Consider the following 27,940-nt stretch of genomic DNA (forward strand, 5'->3'; position numbering starts at 1 on the left):
TCAAAAAATTTTAAAATATTTTTAATTATTATTGAGCATATCATAAATAATTTTAGTAACAAATATTAAAAAAAGTTATTGATTTTGTTTTAAATAAAAAATAATAATTTTAAAAAAATGTTTTTACCTATAGGTGTTATCATATTTATATGATATTTTACATCGAAGATTGGAGAAAATTTTTGACATTATATAAATATGAATTCATCTTAACATTATAGATGTGATTTATCTTGATCTTATAGATGTATTTTAAAGTTGTAAGAACCTTCGAGTTAGTAGCAGATTGTGTAGTTTCGATGCTTGATTGGTATTCAAATCGGGAAACTTTTAGATTTTTATATACTAAGTTATAAATTTATATTAAAAATAAAAGTAGTTAATTACTAAATTAAGAAAAATTACTATAATAAAAAAACGATAAATAGGTAAGAATTGCACCACCCTTTCCTATTTGGTTTTTTATTCCACCTTTTTCTTTCTTATTTTGATTCCACCATCTCTCTCTCTCTCTCTCTCTCCTCTTTCTTAGACTCCACTTTTCCATTCCTATTCCCATTCCAATTTCAATCCTTCTTTCTCTTACTAAAACCACACTCGCTTTTGCTTTTTATTCTATTTTTCCCTGGGAAATCAGGAGAAAACCGTTCAACAGGCGATTCTTTGATTCTCTCTCTTCAATCTCTCCGCACAATTCTTAGATTCCAAACACTTCCTGAATTTGTTGTCCTCTGCCCTAATTCGAGCAATTTCCCTCGCTTTCCCGCCAGCCAAACACGCGTCTTTGATCCAATTGTGGTAGGGTTTTTGTGGTTTGGGGTCTGGAAGGATGGACTCCGAGGACGATATGCACGATGCTAACGATGTCGACTCTTTGGAGGACTTCTACAGCGGCGACACCGCTGCCGACTCCGACGACGACAACGACGCCGATTACGACTTCGACAACGATTCCGATGACGACGCCGACGCCATCATGTTGCATCGCCATCAGGTCTGGTCGATTCCGGATTGAAGCTGTGGGCTTTGTTTATTTTATTCATGTTTGGCCCTGGAAGAAAAAGTTGTCGGCTTTTCCCGGAAAGCTGAGTTCTTTTTCTTTGTTTACCTTTTTGTTTAGTCGCATGCTGATTTCTTGATTTAACCTTTTGCCGTATCGGTGCTCCGTCAGCTGCGTTTGTGCAAATTTTTGTGTGGGTCTTTGGCTAATTGATTTTGGATTTTTTTATTTTATGATTACTTCAAGAGTTTATAGCTGTTTAGGTTATTTTTCTGAACTAGAAATGATGTCCTGTTTCTTTATCTGCTGTTTGGTTGCTGAGAAAACTTGAGAAAAGAGAAGAAAGTGATAATTCTTGAATGGGATTTTTGTACCATGCTGGTTTAGGCTCAGGAAGGTCTTTATTTAAATTATCTCTGCTTGTTTGCCAAGAAAACAAAGGAACTATAAAACTCGGAAAGGAATAATTTAAGTGCTTGGGATTGTTAAAGGGGCTGCAGATGCTGATTCTTTTAAGTTTTGTCTACGGGAACTTTTTGTGGGTTTGAATAATGTTGCAACATTGGGCGATTGCTGTTTAAATTTCTTACTATAATGGTTAACCTATCTGATCAAGTTAATCTATATAACTTTTCCTTCTAAGTTTTACCAATGTTGTTTTGGTTTTCAGCCTAATTATACCATCTTAAAGGAAGAAGATATACATCAGCATCAGGAAGATGATATTGCAAGAGTAGCTGCTGTTCTTTCAATAGCAAGTGTTTCAGCGAGCATCCTGCTCCGCCACTACCATTGGTAAACTTTTTGCTCAATGGTGCTTGTCACATTTAGTTGATATCAAGGTGCAGATATCCTTTTTTCTCATTTCAGTGTTTTTATGCTTGATTGCGCAATCTCATTTTTATATGCAAGTTCATTTGGACTGATGTCTAGAATACCTGTGCACTTTACATGTAAGGTTAGCTATGAATTGTAGTTGTAGCAATATTTTTCTTGCTACATTCTTGTTGAGGCTGTAGTGCCATTTCTTCTGGCATTTTATCCTTCTAAAAGAGAGTTGGCCTTGCAGGAGTGTTAGTAAAGTCAATGATGAATGGTTTGCTGATGAAAGTAGAGTCCGGAAAGCTGTTGGCTTATTGGAAGAACCACTTGTTCGATATCCCAATGCTAAAGAAGTAAGCTTTCGTTCATTTCAGAAAGTAATTTGAGTTTTGCTGAACCAGTGGTTCATTTTGTGGCTCTAATATAATTTGTCTACATGGTTGAAAATAATGAGTTTCTGGAATTCTTTTGTCTAAATTTTGGAGTTTGGGGCCGATTTTTATATCTTGTTTTCTTTTTTGGATTCTTGTCTCCTTGAGTTAGTAATGGAACTCTTGAAATGTTCTGTTGACAGCTGACTTGTGGGATCTGTTTTGAAACCTATCCTCGTGATATGATACAATCAGCTGCTTGTGGTCATCCATTTTGTAGCACATGCTGGGAAGGTTTGTGAATATACTCTATACTTTAGAATCTTATTTTGTGGCTGGTATATAAATTAAGTATCCTGTCCTGATTGTTTATATGTACCACTTCATTTAGTGATTTTTAAACTGCTGGTTGTGGGTGTGTTGGACATTTCATTTGGGATAAATTTCTTGTTCTGATTGTTTGTATGTACAACTTCATATATATTAACATATGTTTTTGATCTACAGTAAAAATTTGTGCTATGTATTTAGAAATACACTAAATAGGTGTGTATTGTTAGTACATGGGAACTATAAAAGAGAGACTTGAGAGAAACAAGAACAAAAACCAACATTGAGTCTTCACCAAATCTTCCTTCTTTGCTTCCTCGACAGTCACAATATTCTGAAGAATATAATTTTTCTTAGCTTCCTATCTGTCTCTGAATTTGAATCCATTCTTCTCTTGATGCACCCCATATCTTGTTGTCTCCACCTGCATTCTCAAATAGTTTTATGGATTTGCCTTTGAAACCTCCTAGGAAACCCACAGCAGCTTACAAAGGTCCATCTATGCTTTTAACCCATTTAGAGACTCTCCTGATCCAACTCAACAGCACTTCTGGAGTTCTCATGAGCCATTCATCATCCATGGCAACCTGAAGAGGATCCTTCCAAAAATGAATTTCACCCCTCAGCAAATCCTTGAAGAGTAGCTCTCAAGGGACGCTCATCATCCATGACAACCTGAATAGATCAATTCCTTGTTTTACCTAATCCATCCATTGCACAGCTTCCTGTTTTGCTGTGAATTGTCTTTTCACCATTCCCATAATACCTTAAAGGGCTACACAGCAAGACTCAAATTCAATATACAAAGCGGTGCCATGCCAACCCTTCCCTTCCTTCCTCCACCTGAAATTTCTCTCCTCAAGCCCTGTAAATTCAAAATTTACAGCTTGATATGGACCCCACTGAGACAGAATGCCTCTCCTCATTGTTGTTTGATAAGTAATCGAAATTTTTCCTACTACTATGGCACATTATCATTCTAGTAGTATTTGCCTTGCACAACCAGTATCTCATGCATGCATGTGTCCCAGAAACTTGTCTCTAGTAGATAATGACTTACTAAGATATTTTAAAGGGACAACCCTGGTATTATAAAAGTCTCATTAAACCACAATTTTCTGTATGAGCTTTAAAAGACAATTTTCTGCATGAGCTTTAAAAGAAAAAAAAAAATGCTTCTACAAGAAGCAACATTCTTTTGCTTCCATGTTAAGCTTGTTTTGAAGTCAAAGGCAGTTCAATTAAAATTACCAAAGGTCCCAAACAAAGGAACTCACTTTTGTTGGGCTTGATAAAGAGCTTTTGGCTTCTAAGAAGCCAACCCAAATGTGTTAATGTCTTGTCTTATATTTTCATCTGTTTTTATTTGTTTAGGTTATATTAGCACATCAATCAATGATGGTCCTGGTTGTTTGATGTTAAGATGCCCTGATCCATCTTGCCGAGCTGCTGTGGGCCAAGACATGATCAATCTCTTGGCATCTGATGAAGACAACGAGAAGTATTCTCGTTACCTTCTTAGATCATATATTGAAGACAATAGGAAGGTATATCTGAGACTTGGAACTCTTCAATTTTAACATTTAGCATATGCAATGGCCCATCAATCTCAATCTTTATTTTTACTTTTTTTCCCCTTAAAGTTTTCTATGAAAATTCACTGTTGCTTGACTATCTAACTGTTTATTTTTATTTTAGAGTATTTTCCAGGCATAAGCCAGTAGACTTACCCTTTCAATGTTCAAATTTCAAATAGTAATTTGTTCAGGTTCTGAGCATGTGATTGATTAAGGCTTATGAGTTGCATACGTTTTGCACCACCAAAGCATGCCATTTTTCTCTTCTACTGATGGGTGCTTGTAAACTTTTAGAGGACATCTTTTATGAGTGATTTGTAATTTTGTATGGACTACTTAGAGTTTAGTATTATTATTTTCTGCCATAGAGTGGGTCTCTTCAATTGTCTGCATTTATCAAGATATTAAACTTGACCTGGGCTTATACCCCAATTCTTCTTCTTCAATTTTTTGTGCCCCTTTACTCTCGAGGTTGATGTTTTTTGCATCATTTTAAATGCATTTTTCACCTGTTTCTAGCATTATAGGGATGAACATTTGGAGGGGAGAAATGAAAATATATTATTTTGTTCACTGCTTTGCTATTTCTCATTTCTTTTATTATTTCTGTTCTTCCCTAGACCAAATGGTGTCCTGCCCCAGGTTGTGAGTATGCTGTGGAGTTCGTTGCTGGTAGTGGGAGCTATGATGTAGCCTGCCAGTGCTCATACGGATTTTGTTGGAATGTATGTTTGTTTTGAAATCGAAGTTGTTTGAAAATTTCGTATGTAGAATTTCTAATTTTTGTTGTATGCCATATCCACAATCTTGTCTTTTTAATCATGTTTTGAATCTCTACTGCAGTGTACAGAGGAAGCTCATCGTCCAGTGGACTGTAGCACTGTGGCCAAGTGGATTTTGAAGAACAGCGCTGAATCTGAAAACATGAATTGGTTAAGCACATGTTGCAGCATTTAAAGTCATTCATGCTTGTGGATATTCTTTCATGACTTCTATTTGTGGATATTCATTATTTCTATTCTGTTAATGCATATAGTCATCCTGCTAATTCTCTGTTGAATTCTAATTAGAATATCCTATTAGCCATGGTTTATAAGTGTTGATATTTACAAAGTCAATTTCTGCTCTATTTTATTTTATTTTTGTGCGTGTTGTGGGGAAGCAGTGGGGATTTATTACATCTATTGGGTTATGATTTTTTATTGCCTGGTGGGAAGCCCTCCTATTTGAATGTTCGAATTTTTTGTGAGGCATACGAGGGCTAGATGACTTTTTTATGCTAGTTGTTTATGCGGTTTGAGGCTATCTCAGGGTTGAGAGTTAACATGTATAAAAGTGAGTTGGTCCTAGTGGGAAGTGTGGAGGATTTGGCTTTAGAGCTTGGTTGTAAGGTGGCAAGATTACCTTCCACTTATTTGGGGATGTCGTTGGGTACTCCTTCAAGTCTGTGGCAGCTTGGGATGGAGTTGAGGAGAGATTTTGTAAGAGATTGGTTACGTGGAAGCAGACTTTATATCACTAAGGGTGGGCAAATCACCTTGATACGAAGCACCTTGTCCAACCTATCTATTTATTTTATGTCTATTCTCCACTTGTTAAGGGTGGTTAGATTGAGGCTGGAGCAAATTTAGAGGGATTTTCTGTGGAGAGGTGGGGCTCTAGAGCGAAAACCTCATTTAGTAAGGTGGGGCGATAGTTTGTCTTGATAAGAGAAAAAGGGGTTTGGGGGTTAAGAGCCTTTCTACGCTCAACAAGGCTCTCCTTTGCAAATGGAGGTGGCGCTTTGCGAATGAGAGAGAGGCCTTTTGGAATCAAGTAATAAAGGGGGAGTATGGGGAGGAACAAGGTGGATGTTGTTCTCGCAATGTAAGGGAGAGGTATGGTGTAGGGTAGTGGAAAGCAATTAGGAAGGCTAGACCTGTCATTAGCAGTAGGCTTTCCTTTGTGGTGGGTGGCTTTCCTTTGTGGTGGGTAATGGACGGATGGTGAGTTTTTGGAAGGATAAGTGGTGTGGGACTACACCTTTGTGTGATTCTTTCCCCTCTTTATTTACCTTAACTACTTCTAAAGAGGCTTGGGTGAAAGATGTTTAGACCATTTCAAAAGTTGGGGGAGTTGGAGTCCTCGCTTCTCTAGGCCTTTCAATGATTGGGAGTTGGATGAGGTAGAGAGCCTTTTGTTATGCCTGTGTGGGAAGAGAGTGAATTTGGATGAGGAGGATAGGGTGCGGTGGATGGAAACGAAGAATGACAATTTTTTGGTAAAGTCTCTTTACAAAGCCTAAGAGTCGGACTTATCAGTTTATTTCCCAATGAAGATCATTTGGAACTCTTTATGTGCAATCAAAAGTAAACTTCTTTGCTTGGGAGACATCATGGGGTAAAACTTTAACTTTGGACCAAATTTAGAAGAGGGGATGGACTCTAGCAAATAGATGTTATTTTTGTCAGTGAATGAGGAATCCATAGACCGTGTACTCCATTGTGAAAAGACAAGGGCTTTGTAGAAGATGTTTTTCACTCTTTTTGGAGTGTCTTAGGTGTTTCCTTCCTCGGTTAGGGAAATCCTCTTGGGATGGAATGAGTCTTTTATGGGTAAAAAGCACAAGACAATTTGGAGAGCGGGCCCTTTATGCATTTTTTGGACAATTTGAAAGACAAAGAATAGAATTGCCTTTGAAGATGATGTGCTGTCCATCCAAAGGCTGAAAGCTTCTTTTGTTTACTTGCTTTAGTTGTAGACTAAAATGTTTATCAAAAATGATCCTTTGACGTTAATTGATTGGGTGGGTTCCCGTTGAGGGCGGGGTTGTTTTTTGTACATCCTTTTGGACAGTCTTTAGTTTCAACTGTAAGGGGGTGAGTGTTTTTTTCCTGTACATCTTGGGCTGCTATTTTAGCGCCTCTTCGTAATACAATACTTTTTTTTACTTATCAAAAAATGTTTTGAGTTTTTTCCCTACATAATGTTTTACTTTGGTTCCTTGTTTGTGTAGCAGAATGGAGTTTGGCACTAATTCCCATTGCTAGGTTATGTATGAAGAAATCACCTTAGTGAAAATTTGAAAGGTCTAGAATTTGGTTAAATTTTCATTTTCTTCTTGGTAAGTTGGTAACAATGATTGAATTGTCTGCTAGGACCAACAGGAGGTTGGGTGGGATTGTGGGAGGCACCAGGTTCGAGAGGACTACCATGCAGTAAGAATTGTGGCTTGCCTTTGGAAATTAATGCCTTTGGAAATGTGATCCCTAACTTGATTTAAGGAAACCAATGATTTTTTTTTCCTTTATGCATGTGAATATTATTCTGGAACAAGTGATTGTTTGTTATTATGATTCTCTTTTTAAGGTGGTGGCAGGTGGGAGGAGCATTATGACACATTATTGCCTTTTAAATCTTTACCAACATGGCATTTCTGGTTCTTAATAGGGACGTTCTTAGGGACCTCAATACTCTATGGATCCTGAGCTGGCCTGTTGGAAAAAATGTGCATAATACATGAAAAATAAGATGCGTGCTTACTGGGCCTAAGAGTATATGTTAATGATTGTCCTTTGTTCTTCTGCATCACTATTCTTCTTTCCGTGTTTATAGTCAACTGAAAATGCCATCAGCAGTTCAAATTGTTAAATTATTATTTTTTTTTCTTATACCCATCTTTTTAGATCAGGTTTTTTCCTTTTTCTTTCTTCTTCTTCTTCTTTTTTTTTTTTTTTTTCCTAATGCTTTGCAAACTGCTTTGTTTATTGCACTTCTTTAATAAATTATGATAAAAATATTTAATCCCACTCTCAAGATGCAAATAACTTTTTGTTTCTTTATCCTGTTTATATTCATTAGTTGTTTTAATATATAGTGAATTCTTTTATAGTGTATAAGAATGCTTTACATTTTTTTTTTTCATGCAATTCTGATTGTGTATACTACAAATGATGATGCCCAGGATACTAGCTAATTCGAAGCCTTGTCCGAAGTGTAAGCGTCCAATTGAAAAAAACCAAGGGTGTATGCATATTACATGCACACCACCCTGCAAATTTGAATTTTGCTGGTAAGTTTTGTTACTTATATCTGAACCAGAAATTACCTGTACCTTCATAATTCTTGCTCTTAATTCCATGATGAGTATCTTTTATAAGCATTGTTATCAAGAAAATTGTATTTTTTCAGAAAACCTTGAGCAGAAGATGATATTTGTTGCACTAATCAATAATAGTTCTTCTTTCTTCTTAATTCTTTATTGAGGCATTTCTCTTTATTTTTGTTATTACAACTGCAGGCTATGCCTTGGTGCATGGTCAGATCATGGTGAGAGGACGGGTGGCTTTTACGCATGTAATCGATATGAAGCAGCAAAGCAAGAGGGAGTGGTAATGAAACTCAAAAATATTTTTGGGCTCTTGAAACAATATTTTGCTTACTATTGAACCTTTTGTGCTATCATCTTGGTTCTACGTTTGCTTTTTGTTGAAAATCAACTTAGAAAAAGCACTTCATTGCAGACCAGTATGTGTGTTGGCCATCTCAATGGGCATGCATCTTCAGCTGAGTATAGGATTGTAGACTGGACTTTGTCTTATCTAGATTTCCTTGTAGGGGGGAGCCCTGGAGTGATCCAGTTTTAGATTAGTATCTCCAGGTGCTTGGGTGGTTGGAAGGTTTCTTCATCCCTTGTGGGTAGAGTCACCCTCATTAAGTCCTGCTCAGCTCATATCCTAACTTGCAATTTCTTTTTTAATCTTTAAGATCCATGTTAAGGGTGCACTAGAATCAAGCATGCAATGTGATTTTCTTTGGTTGAATGTGAAAGGAGAAAGAATGATCACCTAATAGCACAGAACATATTTTCAAATCAAGAGTGAAGGGGGGAACTGTGTATCATCTCTCTATTATCAATGTAGCTTTTCTAGGTAAGTGATTAATGAAGTTCCTTGAGAGAGTGGCTTCTTGTGGCATTTGTTATTGAAAAATCTATAGCCTTAGTTTTGAGGGATGAAAAGCTCAACTTGGTGATCAGGTGGCAACACTCTGATAGGGAACTAAGCTTTTTTTGATGGCTGTGCACTGAAAAGAACCAGTGCAGATGGGGGTTGACTGTCTTGAGAGATCATTGTGGTACTGTTGTCGGAGCTTTTTCCAAAACGGGTAGTTCAGGGTTAGCCATTGGCACTGAAATTTTAGCTTAGAAGGGCCGATGGTGTGACTATTTTAGGCACTAAAAATCTGCTAGTAGAAGGGAAAGTCAGTTATTGTCCTCTTATGGGTTTCTGAGGACATGTTAAGTCCTTGAAGGCTGGGCAATTAGTGTCAAAAGTTGCGATTTATTTTTTATTTTTTTCTGGGGCTCCTAGATTCTAGAATGGCCAACTAGGTAGCAGACCAACTAGTGAAGTATGGAGCCTCATGTTTAGAGATCTTTGTTTGGGGGTGTATACCTCCCTGAGCTGCATTCTATACTAAAGTCTTTGGTTGGGATCTTTATGGGTTTCAGCTTAGATGTAATTCTTTTGCTTACTACTGCACTCTTTTTTTCTTTTGACTTAAAGATAGCGCATTCCTCTTGTATTCATTATCTTTATCAATGAATTTCTGTTTTGTCTCAGAAAATTAACGAGATTTTTAACTTCTGCCTGTAGTATGATGAAACTGAGAGAAGACGGGAGATGGCGAAAAATTCTTTAGAACGATACACTCATTATTATGAACGGTGGGCGACCAACCAATCGGTATGTACTAGCTTTTTATTGTCTGTTTCTTTGCTATAATATCACAACTTGGGTTCTAGGTTTTTTTCCTGTATTTTCTGGGAACTAGCTTGGGTTTTGCAAATTAATATTGTTTAGAATTATGATGATTCCATTGGAAGTTAAATCCTCTCTTGGGGATTCATATTGACATGTACACATCCATTAATTTGAATGTGGTTAAATGTTATATCTGAATGTAATCTGAAATCTTTGTTTTCCTTTTTGGCAGTCAAGGCAAAAAGCTCTTGCAGATTTACATCAAATGCAAAACGTGAATGTAAGTTTAATGGCTTTTCTATATTTTCCCTTCTTGTCTTTATGGTATAAGTGGCCCGCCCATCAAATGTACATAACATCTATTGTGTTCTATCAGCTTCACATTTTCCTTGTTTTATTAAGGAATTTCTTGAAAGTTGAAACTTCATGTACACTGAACTAATTTTTAACCAAGCATGCCATATGTGGGATTTCTTTTGTAATTTATATTTTAAACTTGGAAGTGATTGAAATCTCTTAAGATTACAAAAATAAGTCTACTTCATTGATGAATAATGCCTACCAACTCTCTATCGAGATTACAAAAAATAAATCTACCTCATCAGTTTATAGCAGTCTTTTGACAAAAGATTTTTTAAACATTCAGTTGGTAATTTGATCACCATTGTTTAAGCACTGCTGCCTCAGAAAAAGGTTCTTTTCAAAATGCTAACTGTACTGCTGTAATCTTGAAATTTTCTGAGAAGAAAGCAATTGGGAATCTGGGTGATAATGTTGTTTGAGGACACCCTTCTCTGGTTAACGTTAATTATGGACATGTTCCAATGGATACAAACTGTCTAGAGATTCACTCTTGATAACTCTGCACACAAGCGCATGCACACACACACAAATATGTGTATGTATATACGTGATAGGTTATAATTCAGATATATTGTTTTACAGCAAAACTGTCCATGTACAGTAAATTTTTGGTTTTGGAAGATTTTATGTGCCATAAACATGGGTTTTATTCCTCTGGCCACCTCGGGATTTTTTCAGTAATATTTTTATTTGCATAATTTCTTTAATTTGTTTGATTTTGCAGATTGAGAAGCTCAGTGACAAACAGTGCCAACCTGAATCACAGCTCAAGTTCATAACAGAGGCCTGGCTACAGGTGAATATAAAGTTCCTTCGTATGCATATTTAGCATTTTGTTAATTAGCATTATTGGTCTCTCTTCTGTAAAAAGAAAAGATGAATAAACCTTTATACATCAAAGCCTTTGAAACTGAAATTGGCATGTATTATTGATTATAGCTTATGATACTATTGTCCATATGCAGATTTTTGATATATTTTATTTTCTGGCAATCTTTAAAGGGGAAAAAAGGAAATCAAAATTTGAAATCTCTCTCTTAAAAATATTCATACATTGAATATAAGGTGATTTAAGATTAAGGTAAAGCATTTAAAAAATACTCTTTACCCTTGTTTACAGTCCTTGTAAAGGAGCTTCTTTTGTTGATGCTATGACTAATGCCATTTTGTTCAATCAAAGGACCTTTCCTATGAATCACCAAATCTCATTATGTTATCTTCTCCTCCCCTTTCCCTTTTTCCATTTTTTGGGTGCCTGTTGAACATCCAAAGGGAACTGATATATTGTACTATCCATAATTCAAACAAGTATGTTTTTGCTTTTTCATTTTTTTCTTTTTCCATCCATAATTCATCATTCATATAGGTATCTGCAATTATTGGTTTGTTTATGGGTGCATTGGTTGGGGATTAGTTGGACCTTTCAGATTATTGGTAGTCAGAAGTAATTGAGACTTAGTAGTAAACCGAAGTAATTGAAACTTAGTAGTGGTGGAGCTAAAAGTTCAATAATTTTTTTTTAATCAATTTTATTACAATTAATTGCCATACTTGTTAGATATATTTGATCTAACCTCTTAATATTTGCTGTTTGGATTGTGCTTGGGGGTAGGGGAATGGGCTACCTCCAATTTTTGGATCCATTTTAGACTAAAAGAGAATAGTAATGTAATGATGATGATTGTATTTGAATTTGTTGTTTGAGCATGAAATGCTAACATTATCACACTTTGTGATCCTTTGTATTTTTAGATAGTTGAATGCAGACGGGTGCTGAAATGGACATATGCATATGGTTACTACTTACCCGAGCATGAGCTTCCCAGGAGACAATTTTTTGAGTACTTGCAAGGTATGTAATGCCCTTCAACCGCCCTACAAGGGATAAAATCAAGAATTGTCTTTGTGATTGATTTGGATTAATCTAAGAGTGATGCTTATTTCTTATGCAGGTGAGGCGGAGTCGGGTTTGGAAAGGCTTCATCAATGTGCAGAGAAGGAATTACAAACATACCTCAATGTTGATGGTCCATCAGCAGATTTCAATGACTTCCGCACAAAGCTAGCTGGACTGACAAGGTAATTCCTGCCTAGAATTCTTATGGAACTTATGGATATCCGTGTTTTATATTTTCTGATGCAAGGCATGCTCCCTTTTTAACCACCTAGGGGAAAGTTGTATTTTTCATTGAAACTACTCTGTTAAAACCGTATACCTCCTGTTCCCTGGATATATTTTTTCTGGAGCAGGACATTCTTCCATATCTCAGACTAATCAGGTTATGATAATCTTTTGGATTCATTTGTATTCCACTTTGTTATATGATTTTCTTGCCCATTTTCTGTTGTAACAGTGTAACACGGAATTACTTCGAGAACCTGGTCAGAGCATTGGAGAATGGGCTGTCAGATGTAGACTCTTATGGGGCTTGTAGCAGGACGACAAGTTCAAAGAGCATGGGAGGCACCAGTAAGGCTAGAGGTGGAAGGGGAAAGGGAACTACATCCCGATCCAGTAGCTCCAACAAAACCCCAGATGATTCAAGTCGATGGTATTGTGAACACTGTGCTACTGCTAATGCCAAGTCTGCCTACACATGCCAGATGTGCCACCAGCGACGGGCCTAATCCTCCTTGCACCTGCTTAGAGTACCCTCACAAAGCGCGCTCAAGAAAAATGAAGGGGATTTTCACTAGACATTAAGGACATAAACAAATTCGGTGGTTCATCCTCGTTCTGAGGCGGACAAACAGTGAAAGAGAAGTAGGAGTGGAAGAAAAGAAGTCGAGGAAACGGAGTGAGTTTACCGTCTTTTGTGTGTTCAACGGTGGCATTTGAACATGATTTTCATGTACATAGTATCTATATATCTATCTATTTATCCTTCTGTGAATCTACTTGTTGAGGTTCTAAAACTTGCTTCTGCTCCATCATGTTGTATTACGTACATAGCCAGAGGCAAAAAGTGCAAATATACTCATTTGTGTCTTTTTGATTTCTCTTTAAAAAAAAATTGATTTCGTGCTGCTTCCCTCAATGCTGTGTAAAGAACCATCCCCACCCTCCTCTCGAACCCTTACCATCAAAATCATATCTATAGAAAATAGCAATATGCATTTCTTTTCAGAGCTTTAAACTGTTACAATACTTTTTATTGAAGCTATAAATATAACATGCTGAAGCTCTTCTTGCTTTGTTGATGCTGGTTACAGTAAATGCTAATCTATGCCAGGAATCCGCCCATGGCATTGTGGCCGTGAGAGCTTCCTTCTATTTCCTATTTCTTGCAGTTCCTTTGTGTGTTATACCTAGTTGTGGTTGCCCTTTCTTGAGCCTGCTATCAGTAAAGCTCCCTTTTGTTTGTTCAACATGTCATGTGCTTGGAATGGTTGGGCAGGTGTAATATGTGGTTGTATGACATGTCTCCGGCTCAGAAGAGTGTGCAGAGGGCATTGAGGTGTGCTGAAAGCACTTGTCATGATGTAGGCTCTGTTAAAGCATTTTTTTTCTTCAGCTCAAAGTTGAAAAATGTCTTTTCTTGTAGAAGCTCTAGTTGAGGTATACAAGGTGGATTTTTTTTATGCTTAATCATTTTTGTCAATGCCAATCTTACTCTTAGGAATTATGACTTTAATCATATTCCACCGAATAGGAAATATATATGTATATATATATATGCTACGTGGATGATATTTTAAGATAACATATTTGAATAAGTTATGTTATATTATATTTATATTTAATTTACAAAATGAATAAAAAAATAATATAAAATATATGTTATTTTCAATAGTTAAAATAAAAATGATATTATATTTAAAAAATTAAAATTTCTTTTATATTTAACAATATCATGATTAAAATATTTAATATTTTATATTATTTTATTCAATATATAAAAATAATTTATATATCATATAGATATATTATTTAATAAATATTTTTTTAGATTTTTTTTAAACTGTAAATTTAATTTATAATAAAAAAAATTTATTTTCCAAAATGAGTATATAAAACAAATTGATAAAAAAAATCAAATTTATGATAAATGGGAAATGCATATGAATCTCATTCCCCATGTAAAAAAGATTTAAAAAAAAAAAAAAAAACTAGATAATATATCTCATCCCTTGTTGTATCCCTTATTTGGTTGTCTTCAACCAAACATGAGATAACCCTTCTCTTATCTTATCTCATACTATATCAGGCCAATTAAATATGATCAAAATTTATTACAAAATATGAAAGAGAATCCTTTCATTGCCAAATTTCCCACAAAGAAAACACTTGATGAAAGCCCTATAGCCTATATCCATCATTTGAATCATACATATTGACATTCAAAATGGAGAACAATGGACAAAGTCTAGGACATAGTATATAATATATAGCTGCAATTTAAGATGCAAAAAATAAAACATCTTCATTCATCAACCAAATGATATGATTATGAGTGATGATTCCACCAACATTGAACTCAAATCCATACATGAGTTTCACTCTAAAATTAAAAAAACTCAGACCTTAAAGATGAACTCCTCCCATCATGAATTTCAACTTTCCAAACTCCTCTCTAGTGTGTGTGTGTAACAGGAAGCCAAAACTGTACACAACTCAAACGCTTATAGACATATTATTTTTCTTTTGTACACAATATATGCTTTTATCTTCCATACTTGTTTCTCAAGAGTGTAAATAGGATTACTTAACTCTTGCTTCCAGATTACCTCTAAACAAACACTTGATTTTGCAGTCTCATAGATCTGTTTTTCAGCAGCATAGATCTGTTTTCCAGCTGCATAGATTTGTTTTGCAGTGGCATAGATTTGTCTTTGAAGATTCTCATGCTAAGGGCATTTAGCATTGCTCTTGAGTACTGGCGCGACGACATCTTCCAGTCCATGCCCGTCTTCATCATCGCCTTGAACTCATCATAACTGATCCGACCATCCTATAAATTCCAAAAATAAAAAATAAAAATGAGTGATGCTTTGATGCTGCAGGAATGTTGCCAATGGAGCTACAATTAATCATGTGTTAATTTCTGAGGACTAGTTTCTAGTTACCTTGTCCAAATCAACGTCGAAAATGATGTCTTGGATCACCTGCTCATTGTTGGGGCCAAGGTTATCCTCTCTTAAGGCCTCTCTGAGCTCTTCAAACTCAATGAACCCACTGTCGTTCTTGTCGAAAGCCCTAAAAGCTTCGCTCAGATTTTCATCGCTGCTGATCTTTCTCAGGTGCACAGAAATTGTTACAAACTCATCACAGTTCAGTGTCCCGGTTCCATCCATATCAGCCTTTTTGGACAGCAGCAGAGAGTTAGATAACTATGACAGTAAAGCTTAATAGGAAGAAACAAGATGGCTACAATATATAACAATCTGAAAAACTAGCCAAACCCAACCCCCCACCCCCAAAAAAAAAAAAAACAACTCACAGCTTCAATCAACATCTTCACATCAGGGTCGGCAACTGGATGTCCAATCTTGTGGAGTCCGTCTTTGAGCTCTTCAAAGCTCAAGTTTCCATTTTTGTCAGTGTCCATCATGTGGAATATCTGTCTGATTCCATCTCGCTGCTCATTTGGTAGGTTGTCTGCTACCACCTACAACAAATGAATGTAAATCACTCAATGATTCTTGGGCTAGTTGGCTTCAGCATTCAAGATACAATCAAGACATGAGGAAACTTACTCTGAGAACCCTCTTCTTGAACTTGTTCATCAATGAGAATTGCTTGATCCTCGTCCTCACATTTTCTCCAAGGGACACATTAGGGATGCTGGTGGCATTTTTGATCCATGGATGGGCTTCATACAGCAAGAAAGAGAACAGTTGGTTGATTTTTCGCTTTGGCATGTTCATATGCTTGATGAAAATATTGATTATAATTCAAGAATGCAAAGAAAACAGACCAAGGACTTCTTCAACAGTCAAGCGGTTATAAGGGTTGGGATCAAGCATACTCCTCACTAGGTCCTTGGCATCCTCAGAAACATGAGGCCAAGGATCCTTCTCAAAGTCTACAACAGACTTCACAATCGCCTGTGCAATCCCTTCTTCGGTTTCTGTACAACTCAAAGAAAAGAATGCTTGTATTATAAACCATTCCCACAAATTTTCACGTTAAATTGAAGACCTTTACCTGCCCAGAAGGGAGGAACTCCACAGAGTAGGATATAAAGAATAACGCCTGCGCTCCAAACATCGACTTCTGGTCCATAGTGTCGTCTCAGGACTTCTGGGGCCATGTAGTAGGGGCTTCCAACAATTTCATTGAACCGCTGGCCTATCCTCAAATCACAAAGTAGCAGAGTTCAGTTACATGGATGAATATATACCCTACATATGAAAGGAAGAAATTGGAAATTATGAAGCATACCCGGCTTAAAGAATATGGATAGCCCAAAATCAATTGCCTTCAATGGTGAAGCTTCACTAGCATCTGCAAACAAGAAATTCTCTGGCTTTAGGTCTCGATGCATCACTCCATGTTGATGGCATATCTGCAAAAATTTCCCCACAAAAATCAACACTCTGATACAATTAATTCATCTGAAAGAAGAAATAAACAAATTTTCTGTCCTCGCTTACCTGAAGGATCTCGACAATACTTCTGGTGACATCTGCGGCGGCCCGCTCTGTGTAGTGGCCGCGGGCGACAATCCTATCGAAGAGCTCGCCTCCCTCGCAGAGTTCCATGACCAAATGTACATTATCCTTGTCCTCATACGCCTCCTTCAACCTTACGATATTCGGGTGCTTGGGCAAATGCTTCATAATCTCCACCTCCCTCCTCACATCCTGAATATCGATCTCGGTCGTCAGCTTGCTCTTCGAAATCGTCTTGCAGGCGAAGATTTCCCCGGTCTCCAGGTCGAAACACTGGTGGGTTACCCCAAACTCCCCCCGCCCCAGCTCCTTCCCCAGCCTGTACGTCTTGTAAATGTCCTTGCCGCTCGGCTCCTTCAACACCGATATCGGCCGGATCGTCACCGATTTCCGAAACACGTCGTCGCCAGATTCAGGGATGATCTTTTTGGCCTTGGCTTTCTTCTTCTGGCCTGCCTTAGCAGGCATGGAAATGCAGCCTCCCATGGGATTATTAGCTCAAAGTCAGAATCCCATGGGAAGGGAGAGGATAGATTTTTAGGGGGAGAGAGGAGGTGGATGAAGAAATAACAGAAAGGAAGTTTCAGGCTTTTTGAAAAGTAGTTAATCCGTTATATGTAAGGGTCCCGCCTTTTTCTAAGGGCCTTGGACGCCGTTCATTTTTGACGGTTCGGGTTTGTCCAGGTGGCTTCGGACTTTGGCTTTTTGGGGCTGCCGTTAACCTTTCTGTCACACTTCCGTTGGAAAATTGTTTGGATCAACGGACAATAGTTTAGGATGGAAAACCTAGTTACAAATAAGAGTGATGTTCGGTGTTTGAGTATTAATTAAATATCTTGTTAAATAATATAATATAAATTTAATTATTTATGCTATAAATGTATAACATGAAATATAATTATTTAATTAAAATTATTATATACACATTTGGATTTGGATTATATAATTTGAAGTTTTTCTTGAAAAAATATAAATGCAGTACGACCCGCTTATTTTATTTTATTTAAAATAAATATTATAAAATTTTAGACTCGTTTTATCTGAGAATGAGATTGTTTTAGAGTTACCAAATGAGGCATTCCTTCATCTAGTTCAAATGGGTTTGCTGAAATTTTTTCAAAGAAGTGAATGTTCACATGGGCTTTATTTGATTGGAAAGAGTTGAACCAAGTTGTTAAGTTGTTAATTAGTTTAGCAATTATCAATTTTCATTTTCTCTATGCTTCTAGAATCTTCCAATTGTATCTCCACTCAAATATAATAACTTAAGAAGATCCAAAGTCTAGAATAATTGTTGGAAACTCATACAAAGAGATACTATGAAATTGTTCCTCTATTCATTATTATTATTATTATTATTTTTAATATGGTATCAAAGCCATTTGACTTGCCTCTATGGCTTAAGTTGCAACAATGACAACTAGTGTCTCCTCATCGAGCACCTCCAATGGCAACTCCCTCATTGACTTTCTCATCCATACTTTCTCCACTATCTTTGAAACTCATAAGGAACAACTATGGATTTGGCACTTACAAATTCTTCTTATTGTGCAAGCTCTTGATCTTGAAGGTTATTTGCTTGGAACAATAGCGTGTCCCCCTTGTTTCATCTTGAGCAGAAATGAAAACTCCTTAATAATCAATCCATAATTTGTGACCTAGGCCATAATAGACCAATTCATATTGAGTGGGCTTCTTTCTTTTCTTTCTGAGCCAATGTTTGGCCATATTGTTCAATGTAAAATTGTTGTTGAAGTCTGCATATGATGATTGTTGTCTTGTGAAGGACAAGAACACAAGGAGGATTTTGATGTAGGGCAAGCTTGAAGGAGGGCTTTATCAACTCGATGTTCTAGTTTTCTCTACTTCCAGCTTCAATTTTCCTTTAGTTTCTTTAGCACATGTTAAATCTAATGAGTCTTGTACGAAGGTTATGGACACTTGGAATAGCAGGCTTGGTCAGACCAAGTGTTGAATGATGTACTCACGATTTTACATTTGTCTCTTATATCTAAGAATCTTCAATTCTGTGAAGCTTGTCAGTAGGAAAAAACAGGCTAGATGTTTTAAGAGCTAAGGACTTTGCTTCTAGAATCTTCTAATTGTGTCTACTCTTAAATATAACTCAAGAAGATCAGAAGCCCTATTAAATTGCTGGAAACTCCTATGAAGAAACACTTTGAAATTGTTTCTCTTATTAATTTTGTATGCTTTAGATCAATGTCACATGAAACTATGGGGGCACACCCATCTAAAAAAAGGCCCCTCTTTCCTCAGACCCCTTCTTGTATTTCTTTTTCTTAATCACCAAAAGGCCTTATTCCCTACAAATTTTCTTGCAAACCAAACATCAGGGGGAAACTTCAACCTTTCTTTCCCTTACTTTCCCTCACCCTCCCTCAACAGAACACTTTAGCTTAATTACAAAGCTCCGACAGTACTTCAAAGATTGGAAAAAATACACAAGGGAGAACAGAAAAACTAATCAAAATTCCATAGATTTACCAAATTCTCACTGGATCTAGAAGAAAAACCATACAAAGATCGTCTCATCTACATACAAAACCTCAATACAATCATCAAAACCTCTCACTCATCCTTCAGACATGAAACATCCCTAGAACCCTTATCCACTGCTGCTGCAGTCAACCTCTCAGCGACAAAGTGTGGGAAGCAACAATCCACTTGGGTCAACCAGGAAACCCCAATATTCCTCCATGAAGACTCCAACACCAGCAAAACAACATACAGAAACACCACCACAGAGATTGCAGTGGAGAGACAAAGCTGATCTTCTGTCAAACTCAACAACATCTTCACACATAGAAATGTTTGGGGTTGGGTTGTGAGGAGTGGAGACAGAGATAAAAGGAAGCTATATGCAGATGGGAAAGGAGTTGTTTCAATGAATTTGGTATGGTGGATGAATCAAAGGTGTTCAATCAGTGAGTGTCAGAGGGGGGCGCATGAAGACTTCTGAGTGAAGTCATGATAAGGGTGTGGGCACCATTCATTGAATATGAGTGCATGTTGCTGTGGGTTATCACCCTTTATCATATTCTTTTGATGGAATCTCGCTCTATGTTCATGCATCACTGTTATGTTCCCTACAATACATGCACCTTCTTAGGGAGGTCAAATTTTAGAAACATTTGTCATTATCTTCTAGAATGCAATTTTACCTTAGAATTTAAATATAATTTTCTTTTATTCATTTTTTCAATGAAATTATTATATATTTATATGTAATGTAAATTTTTTTAAGGTATTCTTTATATTTTCAATTATTATTTAAAATACTATATAAAAAATAACTTAAAATACCTAAAAATTATATATTTTAAAAAACAATTTGCTTTCGGAACAATTTTTTTTAAAGAAAAATATTTTTATTAAATATATTTATTAAGTTATAAAACTATTTTCATAGTTTTGTACTCACATCCCTGTGATTCAAAATAAGGGAGATGTTTAACGAAATTTCAAATCAATAAGAATTAAACGTATTTAGTTAAAACCCGATAAAAAATTGATGAAATTAGTCATGTCTTTTGAAAAATTTTAATTAACTCATCTTTCTAGATAGTCAAAGTTTGAAATAAGAATAAACAAAACATTTAAGTTATAAAGATTGAGATTAAATGCATGAACAAAGGTTACACTGACCAAGAGCTTTCATTTATTATTATTTTTCAAGGTGACACCTCTTATACCATGAATGATTTTAGAACTTTAAGAATTCTATACAAATAAGCTAGTCATAAATAAACAAAAACTAAAATAAAATAAATGGAATGATAATGCAAGATTTAACATGATTTAATTACATGCTTACATTGAGAAAATCAATTCACTAAGAACAATTACAATCCTAAAAAGCTCTCAAATCCCAAGTCCCAAATGATATATTTTATGATATAGAGAGATATTTGACTTTTAATATTTTATTCCATAAATCGTTTATATATTTTTATTGAACTCGTCTTTTCCAAAAAAACAAGTTTACTTTTTATGAATTTATTTTTTATCTTATAAATTTTTATACGGAATATCTTCTAAAAAGATGAGTTAAGAATGGTTTTACTTGAAACTAAGGATCTATTTGACAATTGTTTTCTATTCTAAAAATAAAATATATTTGATAAAAAAAAAATTGTTCATATTTTTAATTTTTAAAAACAGAAAATGAAGTGTTTTCAATTTCTAAGAACAAAAAGCAGAATGTTTTCAAAGAACATCTTTTAGTTATTATTTTTTTATTTTTTTATAACTATTTTAAAAAATAATTATACAAGCATATAAAATGATTAAAAATAAAACAGTAGATATAAAAATTATTTTAAAAATATATTTTAAAATATTAAAAATATTTTAAAAATATTTTAAGTTTCTAAACAGAATTTTGTTTTATAAAACATTTTTTAAAAACCATTTTAAAAAACAATAACCAAATAATTTAAAATTAAAAATATGGTAGATGAAAGTTTCTTTAAAAAATTACACTACCTTGAAAAAGGTCCATTAATGACTTTTAGTTATTCATTGAATCCATGCACATGTTGGCTGTCATCACTCTCAATGATTTTTTTTTTTTTTCAATTATAAATTTTAACCTAAATCCTCAATGTTCATGTATCACACTATTCATGGCTGTTCCATCACTACAAGTTCTACCACCAAATTTTCACTGTCTTGTAACTAGTCTATCATAATGCTTGTCTTAACATATAGATGATGATATCATGAAACTTTGGTGTTGTTTGGTCCACGAGAAAATTAACAAATTCTTGATTCAATTACATCAATCCAATCAAATCATTATTGTCACATCCAAACTAATAATATATTTTATGAGTAGTATGAAAAAAAAAAATGTTGGTTTTAGTTTTGTAAGTGAATATTTGTATTTTTCAATTATTTTTAGGTGTTGGTGAAATTCATTTTATATAATATTTTTTTTTACATTAAATTAAGAAGGCGAATTTATTTCCCTTTTTCTTTTAAAAAATTAAAATAAACATTAATAGTAATTTTTATATAAATATAAGGAACTTTTAATAATTAAGGTCTGCGTGATAATTTTATTTTTTTAAATAGTTTTGAAAAATATTTTTTAAGAACGATTATTAAAAATTATTTTATGATATTTTGTATAACAAAAGGTTGTTTGAGAGTTTGAAATATTTTTAATCTATTTTTAAATATATTTTAAAAATAAATTTTATATCCAATGATTTATTTTTATTCATTTTATATGTTTGTATAATTATCTTTTAAAATAAATTTTTAAAAAGAAATGAAAAAAACTAAAAACAACTAAAAATATTTTTTAAGAACAAAAATAAAAAACAGTTTTATGTTGCCAAAAACGTTTTCTTCTTTGTTTGTTCTAAATAACATAAAATTATTCTTGAAAATAATTATCAAATAGACCCAAATATTCTTAAAAATTGATATCAAAATTCTAAAAATGAGAAGTAGTTATATTTTTTTTTAAAATTATTTTCTTCAAAAAAAGTCTCTTCCATTTGCATAAAAATTATTATCACTTATTTACTTTGAAAATAGATATAAACTCCATCAAAACTTTTTGATCAAATATTAAAGTCTGTTTGGTAATTATTTTTTAAAATAGTTATGAAAAACAACTTTTAAGAATAGTTTTTTAAAATTGTTCTTTAACATTTTGTAAAATAAAAGTCTATTTGGAAACCTAAAATATTTTTAACATGTTTTTAATATTTTTAAATATGTTTTAAAAATAATTTTTATGTTTATTATTTTATTTTTAATCATTCAACACACTTATATAATTATTATTTTTAAAACAATCTTAAAAAAAAAACAAGTGAAAATAATAAAAAAAAAACAACTAAAAGATGTTATTTGAAAGCACCGTATTTTTTGTTCTTAAAAACAAAAAACAAAAAATAATTTTTAATCATCAAACATATATATATATATATATATATATATATATTTATATGTTAGAAAATAGAAAGTTGTTTTCAAGAACTGTTACCCAACAGGTCGTTATATCTTGGAAAATGGGTACATGGAATGAATTATCATTTTTAAGGTAAAATGATCCTCTTCTATTTTTATAAGAATGATTTTGGTTTGAGTGAGATAGAAGTGATAATACTTGAAATTAATTATTTTCTATAAATTTGATGCTTCCAAAATTTCATAAAAATTGTGCTTCTAAAAATTTAATTCTTGTATACCATTCCATCTAAAAATATATATATACTTTTATATTCAAATATTGAAGAAATAAAACACTCTTATAAAAGTTCTACACAAAAATTGTTACAGGTCAAAAATATTTTTAATAAAATTACCTTTAAACAACCTATCGCAAAATTTATCCAAATTTTATTTTTAAATTAATTTTGAGCCTAATTTTATCAATAAATTTTAAATTCCAATTACATATGTTTTTTTAGCCCAGCGACTCTTTAATCTTAATTTTTATTGTTTTGTATTCTTTTTGTATTTTATTATTATTATTATTATGTTTTATTTTATTTTATTTTTATTTTTATTTTTACTTCTTTTTCTTTTTCTCTCCTCTCTCTTCCTACTCTCCAACTACCCCACCCACTCTCTCTCTCTCTCTCTCCTCCCATATTATTATGTTTTTTCCCCTCTTTATTCTTCTACTATTTCCTCCCTCCCCATTCCCAAGAATGGCCGGCCCCCCATTCCCCTCTTCCTTTTTTCTTTTTCTGCTTCTCCCTGGACTCACGATCGGCTCCCTCATTTGGGTTTCCTCATTCTCTTCTTCTACTATTTCCTCCCCCCATTCCCAAGAATGGTCGCGCCCCCCCCCCCCCCCCCCCCCCCCTCCCCCATTCCCCTCTTCATTTTTTCTTTTTATGCTTCTTCCTGGACTCACGATCGGCTCCCTCATTTGGGTTTCCCCATTCTCTTCTTCTACTATTTCCTCCCACCCATTCCCAAGAATGGTCGGCCCCCCATTCCCCTCTTCTTTTTTTCTTTTTCTACTTCTCCCTGGACTCACGATCAGCTCCCTCATTTGGGTTTCCCCATTCTCTTCTTCCTCTTCTCTCCCCCAACTCTCATGTGGCCGACTCCTCCATTTTCCCCATTCTTCTTCATTTTTTTCCCAACACCACTCCTCACACTCTACTCATACTCGGCTCTCTCATTTGGGCTTCCCCATTCTCTTCTCCCTCTTCTCTCTCCCAACACCCATTTCCGACCACATGTGCCCCCTCTCAATTTTTCCCCTATTTTTTTCTTTTTATTTTATTTTTCTTCTTCTTCTACCCATTTTTCTTCCAATCTTTTTCCCTCCATTTTTCTTTCCTTTTTCTTCCTCCACCATACCCCACTTCCAAAGACACACCACATGACCCTTTTCTCTTCCCCCCTCTTCTCTCATCCTCTCCTCATTTCTGCATTTTTTTTTCTACTCTTCATTTTCTTTTTCTTTTCTTTTTTATTTTATTTTATTTTTTGTTTCCCAAAAAAGCCATCAACTGTCTCCGACATGATCACCGACTGACCACTGCCGGCAAACCCTTGCTGGCCAGCGACCTCCTCTCCTTTTATCTCATTCTCTCATTTTCCCATCACACCTAATTCTCATTATTATTATTATTATTATTATTATTATTATTATTATTATTATTATTATTATTATTATTTTTACTACTACTACTATTACTATTTTTTTTCTTTATATTTCTTGATTTGATTTTAATAGTAATTATGGTTAAAATTGAGCTTGTGCATTTATGTTTATTTGTGGGCCTTATGTTTGGGCTTTGTTAATTAGTATGAAATTTAGGTTAATTTGTTATTGGTAAATTAATATGAAATTGGGGATAATTTATTGTTGGTGAATTAATTTAGAATTGACTAATTTAGATTAGATTAATTGATAATTATATGGTTATGCTCATTTTAATTATTTAATTTGGATATGATATAATATTGTGGTATATTTTGGATGTGAGTTTGCATATTAAATTAGGTTGATTTTGGTTGTGGATTTAAATTTTGCATATTAAATTGGGCTTCGATTATGCGATATTAAATTTAGACTTAATTGAATTTATTTTGATTTATTGTATTTGGGTTTGACTAATTGTGCTTGTATTTTGATAATTAATTGAGAAATTTTGCACTATGACTATTGATATGTAAGATATTTTTGTAGGGTTATACTTACTGATTTGGGTCTATTTTTAATTGGTAAAATTTGTTGAACTAATTTAAAATTCGAATTTGGGTTTGAATATTTGTTTATGATTTTGTACATTTCTAAATATTTACATATGAGCTATTTTTGTTTTTGCATTGACCTATTCTGTAGTTTTGTTGCTGAGTACGAATTGATGATACGTAGACATGAAATTTTATGGAAGAAAGTGAGATTGAAAAAACTGTCAGAAGACATTGAGCTTGTTGTAAGTTTATTTTGGTACATATTTTATTTCCCATTTTTATTTGGTTTTATTTTTATTAATTCTTATAAATATTCATTTGTATATATTTATTGAGTGTGTACAGAATTGAATATCGAACAAACTAGAAATTTTGTTTAAATGAGAGGAAGAATTCAATAAATACGTTTTAATAAAATAATAATTTTAAAATATTTTTTTTAATAAAAGAAAGTTTTTTTTATTATAAAAATTCAGAAAAATGCATTTAGAAAAATCCAAAAGAATTGTTTGTAATAGAATTTGAAAAATTGTCCAAAAATTGTTTTGTAAATAAAGTTGTCCCAAAAAATAATTTTTAATAAAATTGTCCAAAAAATGTTTTTTTAAATGAATTTTTTTCCTTAATTAAAATGAGATTAAAATTATTTTTTTTAGAAATAAAGGATTAATTCTTTTTTCTTTCTTTTTAATTAAAATTTCTTTTGTAAATAAAGTTATGTATTTTTAAATAATTTCTATAAGTCACTTTTTTTAAATGAAAATGAGTCAAAATACTTTTGTAAATAAAATTGTAAAAATTCATTATTTTCTAGTAAAAACAAGTAAAAATAATCTTTGTGCCCAAATTGAAATTTTGTAATAAATTATTTTGATACAAGAAGTGTAAATAACTTTTCTTGAAAATTAAATACAAATGAAATTGAATCAAATCACTTGAAGAAAATATTTTGTAAATACGTAAATTGAAATCACTTATTCAAAATTGTTTTTAATAAAATCATTTAAAATTTTCAGAAAACTAATTTTTTTTCAAATATTTTTTTAATTAGTTCAATAAATCAATTTGCATAATCCTCTTGTCACTTATTTTGTGTATCATTGTAATTAGGTTTCATCATTATTTTTGGGTATATTGATTTTCACCATGATTTGTACATACTCATTTGCATGATTATTTTTTTTATTATCCATAATTAATTAATTAATTGTCACAATTCCTCTAATTCGTTTAGTAGAGGTCGTACGTATACGGGCTTAGAGAGGTGTTATGGCTCACCACCGTACCTTCCTAATAAGTAACCTGACCCCCATACCCAAACTCGATTTTTCACAAACTTATTTTTCCTTCAGGAGTCATACTTGGAATTTTTCTTTCTTATTTTGTTTATCCCTTAAAAAAAAAAAAAATAAGTGGCAATTCCAAGTCTTTTTCTAAAAATTAAATTTTCACAAAATTCGTAGAATACAAACCTCCCACTATGATGAGACATTCGTGCACTAGAAGTATCAAGAAAGGAATGTGCTTATACCTATAGATCCATAGTACTCTATGCAATATGAGAAAGAGATGTGTTTATACCTTTCCATAGTACCTTGTGTAATATGGGATTATCTTCGAATGTTCTCCGGTCTATATCATTCTTTGCTTTATTTTTATCATATATTTTTCATCATAAGTTGATGTTTGTCTCAACAAATGTTTTCTAATTGTCTTGACTATAAAGGTAATAATCCTTAAAATCCTCTTGAATATCTTATAAACTGATATGCCTCTTACCTTATTTCCAACTAGTTTACATTTGAGTTCAACACGAGTATTGGACACTCTTATATGCAAATATTTTTGTAAACCAAGTTTACAACGTGTCCACATATCTAGAAGTCAAAGTTACCAACCTAGTAATGGAAGTAAAATACAGTCTCCAAGGCATATCCCAAACAGATATGGGAAGTGATGAGAAACCAATTGTCAATCTCATTATATTTATCAAAGTTCAATTTCTTTTTTCCATTACCCCATTTGTAATGAAGTCCCTGGTGCACACAATTAGGATATAATCACGTGTTCCTATGGAAAGAATTGAACCTACTAGACACACCACCTTGATTTAATTGAAGTGCAATGATATGTTAACCCAATAGATCATTTGATTTTGCCTTAAATACACCAAATTTATCTAAGGCATCAAGTTTCATATATACTAAATACACATATCCAAACCTAGAGTATTAAAAAATAAAAGTGATAAAGCACCCATACCCTCCTCATGTATGAACTCCAAAGTTACATACACGTCAATATGTACTAACTCCAAACATTCATTAGCTCTATATCCTTTTGCAATAAAAGTCTCTTGGTTATTTTATCACCTATACAGGATTCACAAATTGGAAGATCCTTTGGAACCAAAGTGTTTATACTTAATCAATCTTTGGATCCTGTTTAGATTTATATGACTTAGGCATTAGAAGTCAAATGTTTGATTAATGCTAGGTTCATTATTAAGATCTAACAATTCTCATTACTTAGCAAAGTGGTAATGGAGTCACACATAAAAGAGAAAGGTAATTCCTCCCAGTAGCTTGCACAACTAACCTTGCAATTGAAGCTAAGGTAAGTACATCCCCATTATGAAACCTTTTCTATATCAAATATCTTGTAATTAATTACAGATAATGGGCCTAAAATGAATCCACCACTAAATTTATTCAACAATGACTCTATGATGTGTACCTTTCTACTCTTAGGCAATATGCACATTCCTTTTTCAATATCTCAAAGGGTTACAAAGAAATTACTCTTCTTGACCTTATACTCATTCATTTTCTTGAACTTTCCTTATTTGATGTTCTTCTTCTTCTCTTTGGTAGAAGAGCTTGAGAAACCTCTAACTTCCATATGAACACTTTTCAGTTT

At 33.6% G+C, this 27,940-nt stretch overlaps 2 protein-coding genes across 3 annotated transcripts; one reads left to right on the forward strand and one right to left on the reverse strand.

Moving 5' to 3' along the window:
• The first annotated feature begins 499 nt into the window (after positions 1–499).
• LOC117914009 (probable E3 ubiquitin-protein ligase ARI7) lies at positions 500–13,245 on the forward strand. 2 transcript variants are annotated; one of them, XM_034829156.1, is made up of 16 exons: positions 500–994; positions 1,671–1,795; positions 2,070–2,175; positions 2,397–2,487; positions 3,898–4,070; positions 4,721–4,825; positions 4,944–5,032; positions 7,247–7,297; positions 8,044–8,151; positions 8,380–8,470; positions 9,737–9,826; positions 10,077–10,124; positions 10,932–11,003; positions 11,960–12,059; positions 12,160–12,286; positions 12,562–13,245. In XM_034829156.1, the coding sequence occupies exons 1-16, from the start codon at positions 830–832 to the stop codon at positions 12,833–12,835; spliced, it is 1,815 nt and encodes a 604-aa protein (XP_034685047.1). In that variant the 5' UTR covers positions 500–829; the 3' UTR covers positions 12,836–13,245. The 2 variants fall into 2 exon arrangements, with proteins under 2 accessions (XP_034685047.1, XP_034685048.1); XM_034829157.1 differs by lacking the exon at positions 7,247–7,297 and having other exon boundaries at positions 501–994.
• Positions 13,246–14,513: 1,268 nt separating this feature from the next.
• On the reverse strand, positions 14,514–17,403 carry LOC117914216 (calcium-dependent protein kinase 24). The gene is made up of 8 exons (XM_034829448.1): positions 16,805–17,403; positions 16,593–16,716; positions 16,356–16,499; positions 16,126–16,278; positions 15,905–16,020; positions 15,649–15,816; positions 15,275–15,508; positions 14,514–15,159 (listed from the first exon to the last, which is right to left on the reverse strand). The coding sequence occupies exons 1-8, from the start codon at positions 17,306–17,308 to the stop codon at positions 14,938–14,940; spliced, it is 1,665 nt and encodes a 554-aa protein (XP_034685339.1). The 5' UTR covers positions 17,309–17,403; the 3' UTR covers positions 14,514–14,937.
• Between the last annotated feature and the right edge of the window lie 10,537 nt (positions 17,404–27,940).

This window comes from Vitis riparia, chromosome 5 (genome assembly GCF_004353265.1).
Source record: "Vitis riparia cultivar Riparia Gloire de Montpellier isolate 1030 chromosome 5, EGFV_Vit.rip_1.0, whole genome shotgun sequence".
In the NCBI taxonomy this organism is placed as follows: Eukaryota; Viridiplantae; Streptophyta; class Magnoliopsida; order Vitales; family Vitaceae; genus Vitis; species Vitis riparia.

Bases quoted from the DNA above. Each gene is read 5' to 3' on its own strand.
- LOC117914009 (XM_034829156.1), top strand. From the start codon at position 830: ATGGACTCCGAGGACGATATGCACGATGCTAACGATGTCGACTCTTTG. The intron at 11,004-11,959 runs GTGAATATAAAG...TTGTATTTTTAG, and splicing joins TAACAGAGGCCTGGCTACAG to ATAGTTGAATGCAGACGGGT. The intron at 12,287-12,561 runs GTAATTCCTGCC...CTGTTGTAACAG, and splicing joins AAGCTAGCTGGACTGACAAG to TGTAACACGGAATTACTTCG.
- LOC117914216 (XM_034829448.1), bottom strand. From the start codon at position 17,308: ATGGGAGGCTGCATTTCCATGCCTGCTAAGGCAGGCCAGAAGAAGAAA. The intron at 15,817-15,904 runs GTAAGTTTCCTC...CATTTGTTGTAG, and splicing joins TCAAGAAGAGGGTTCTCAGA to GTGGTAGCAGACAACCTACC. The intron at 15,509-15,648 runs GTGAGTTGTTTT...CTGTCCAAAAAG, and splicing joins TGAAGATGTTGATTGAAGCT to GCTGATATGGATGGAACCGG.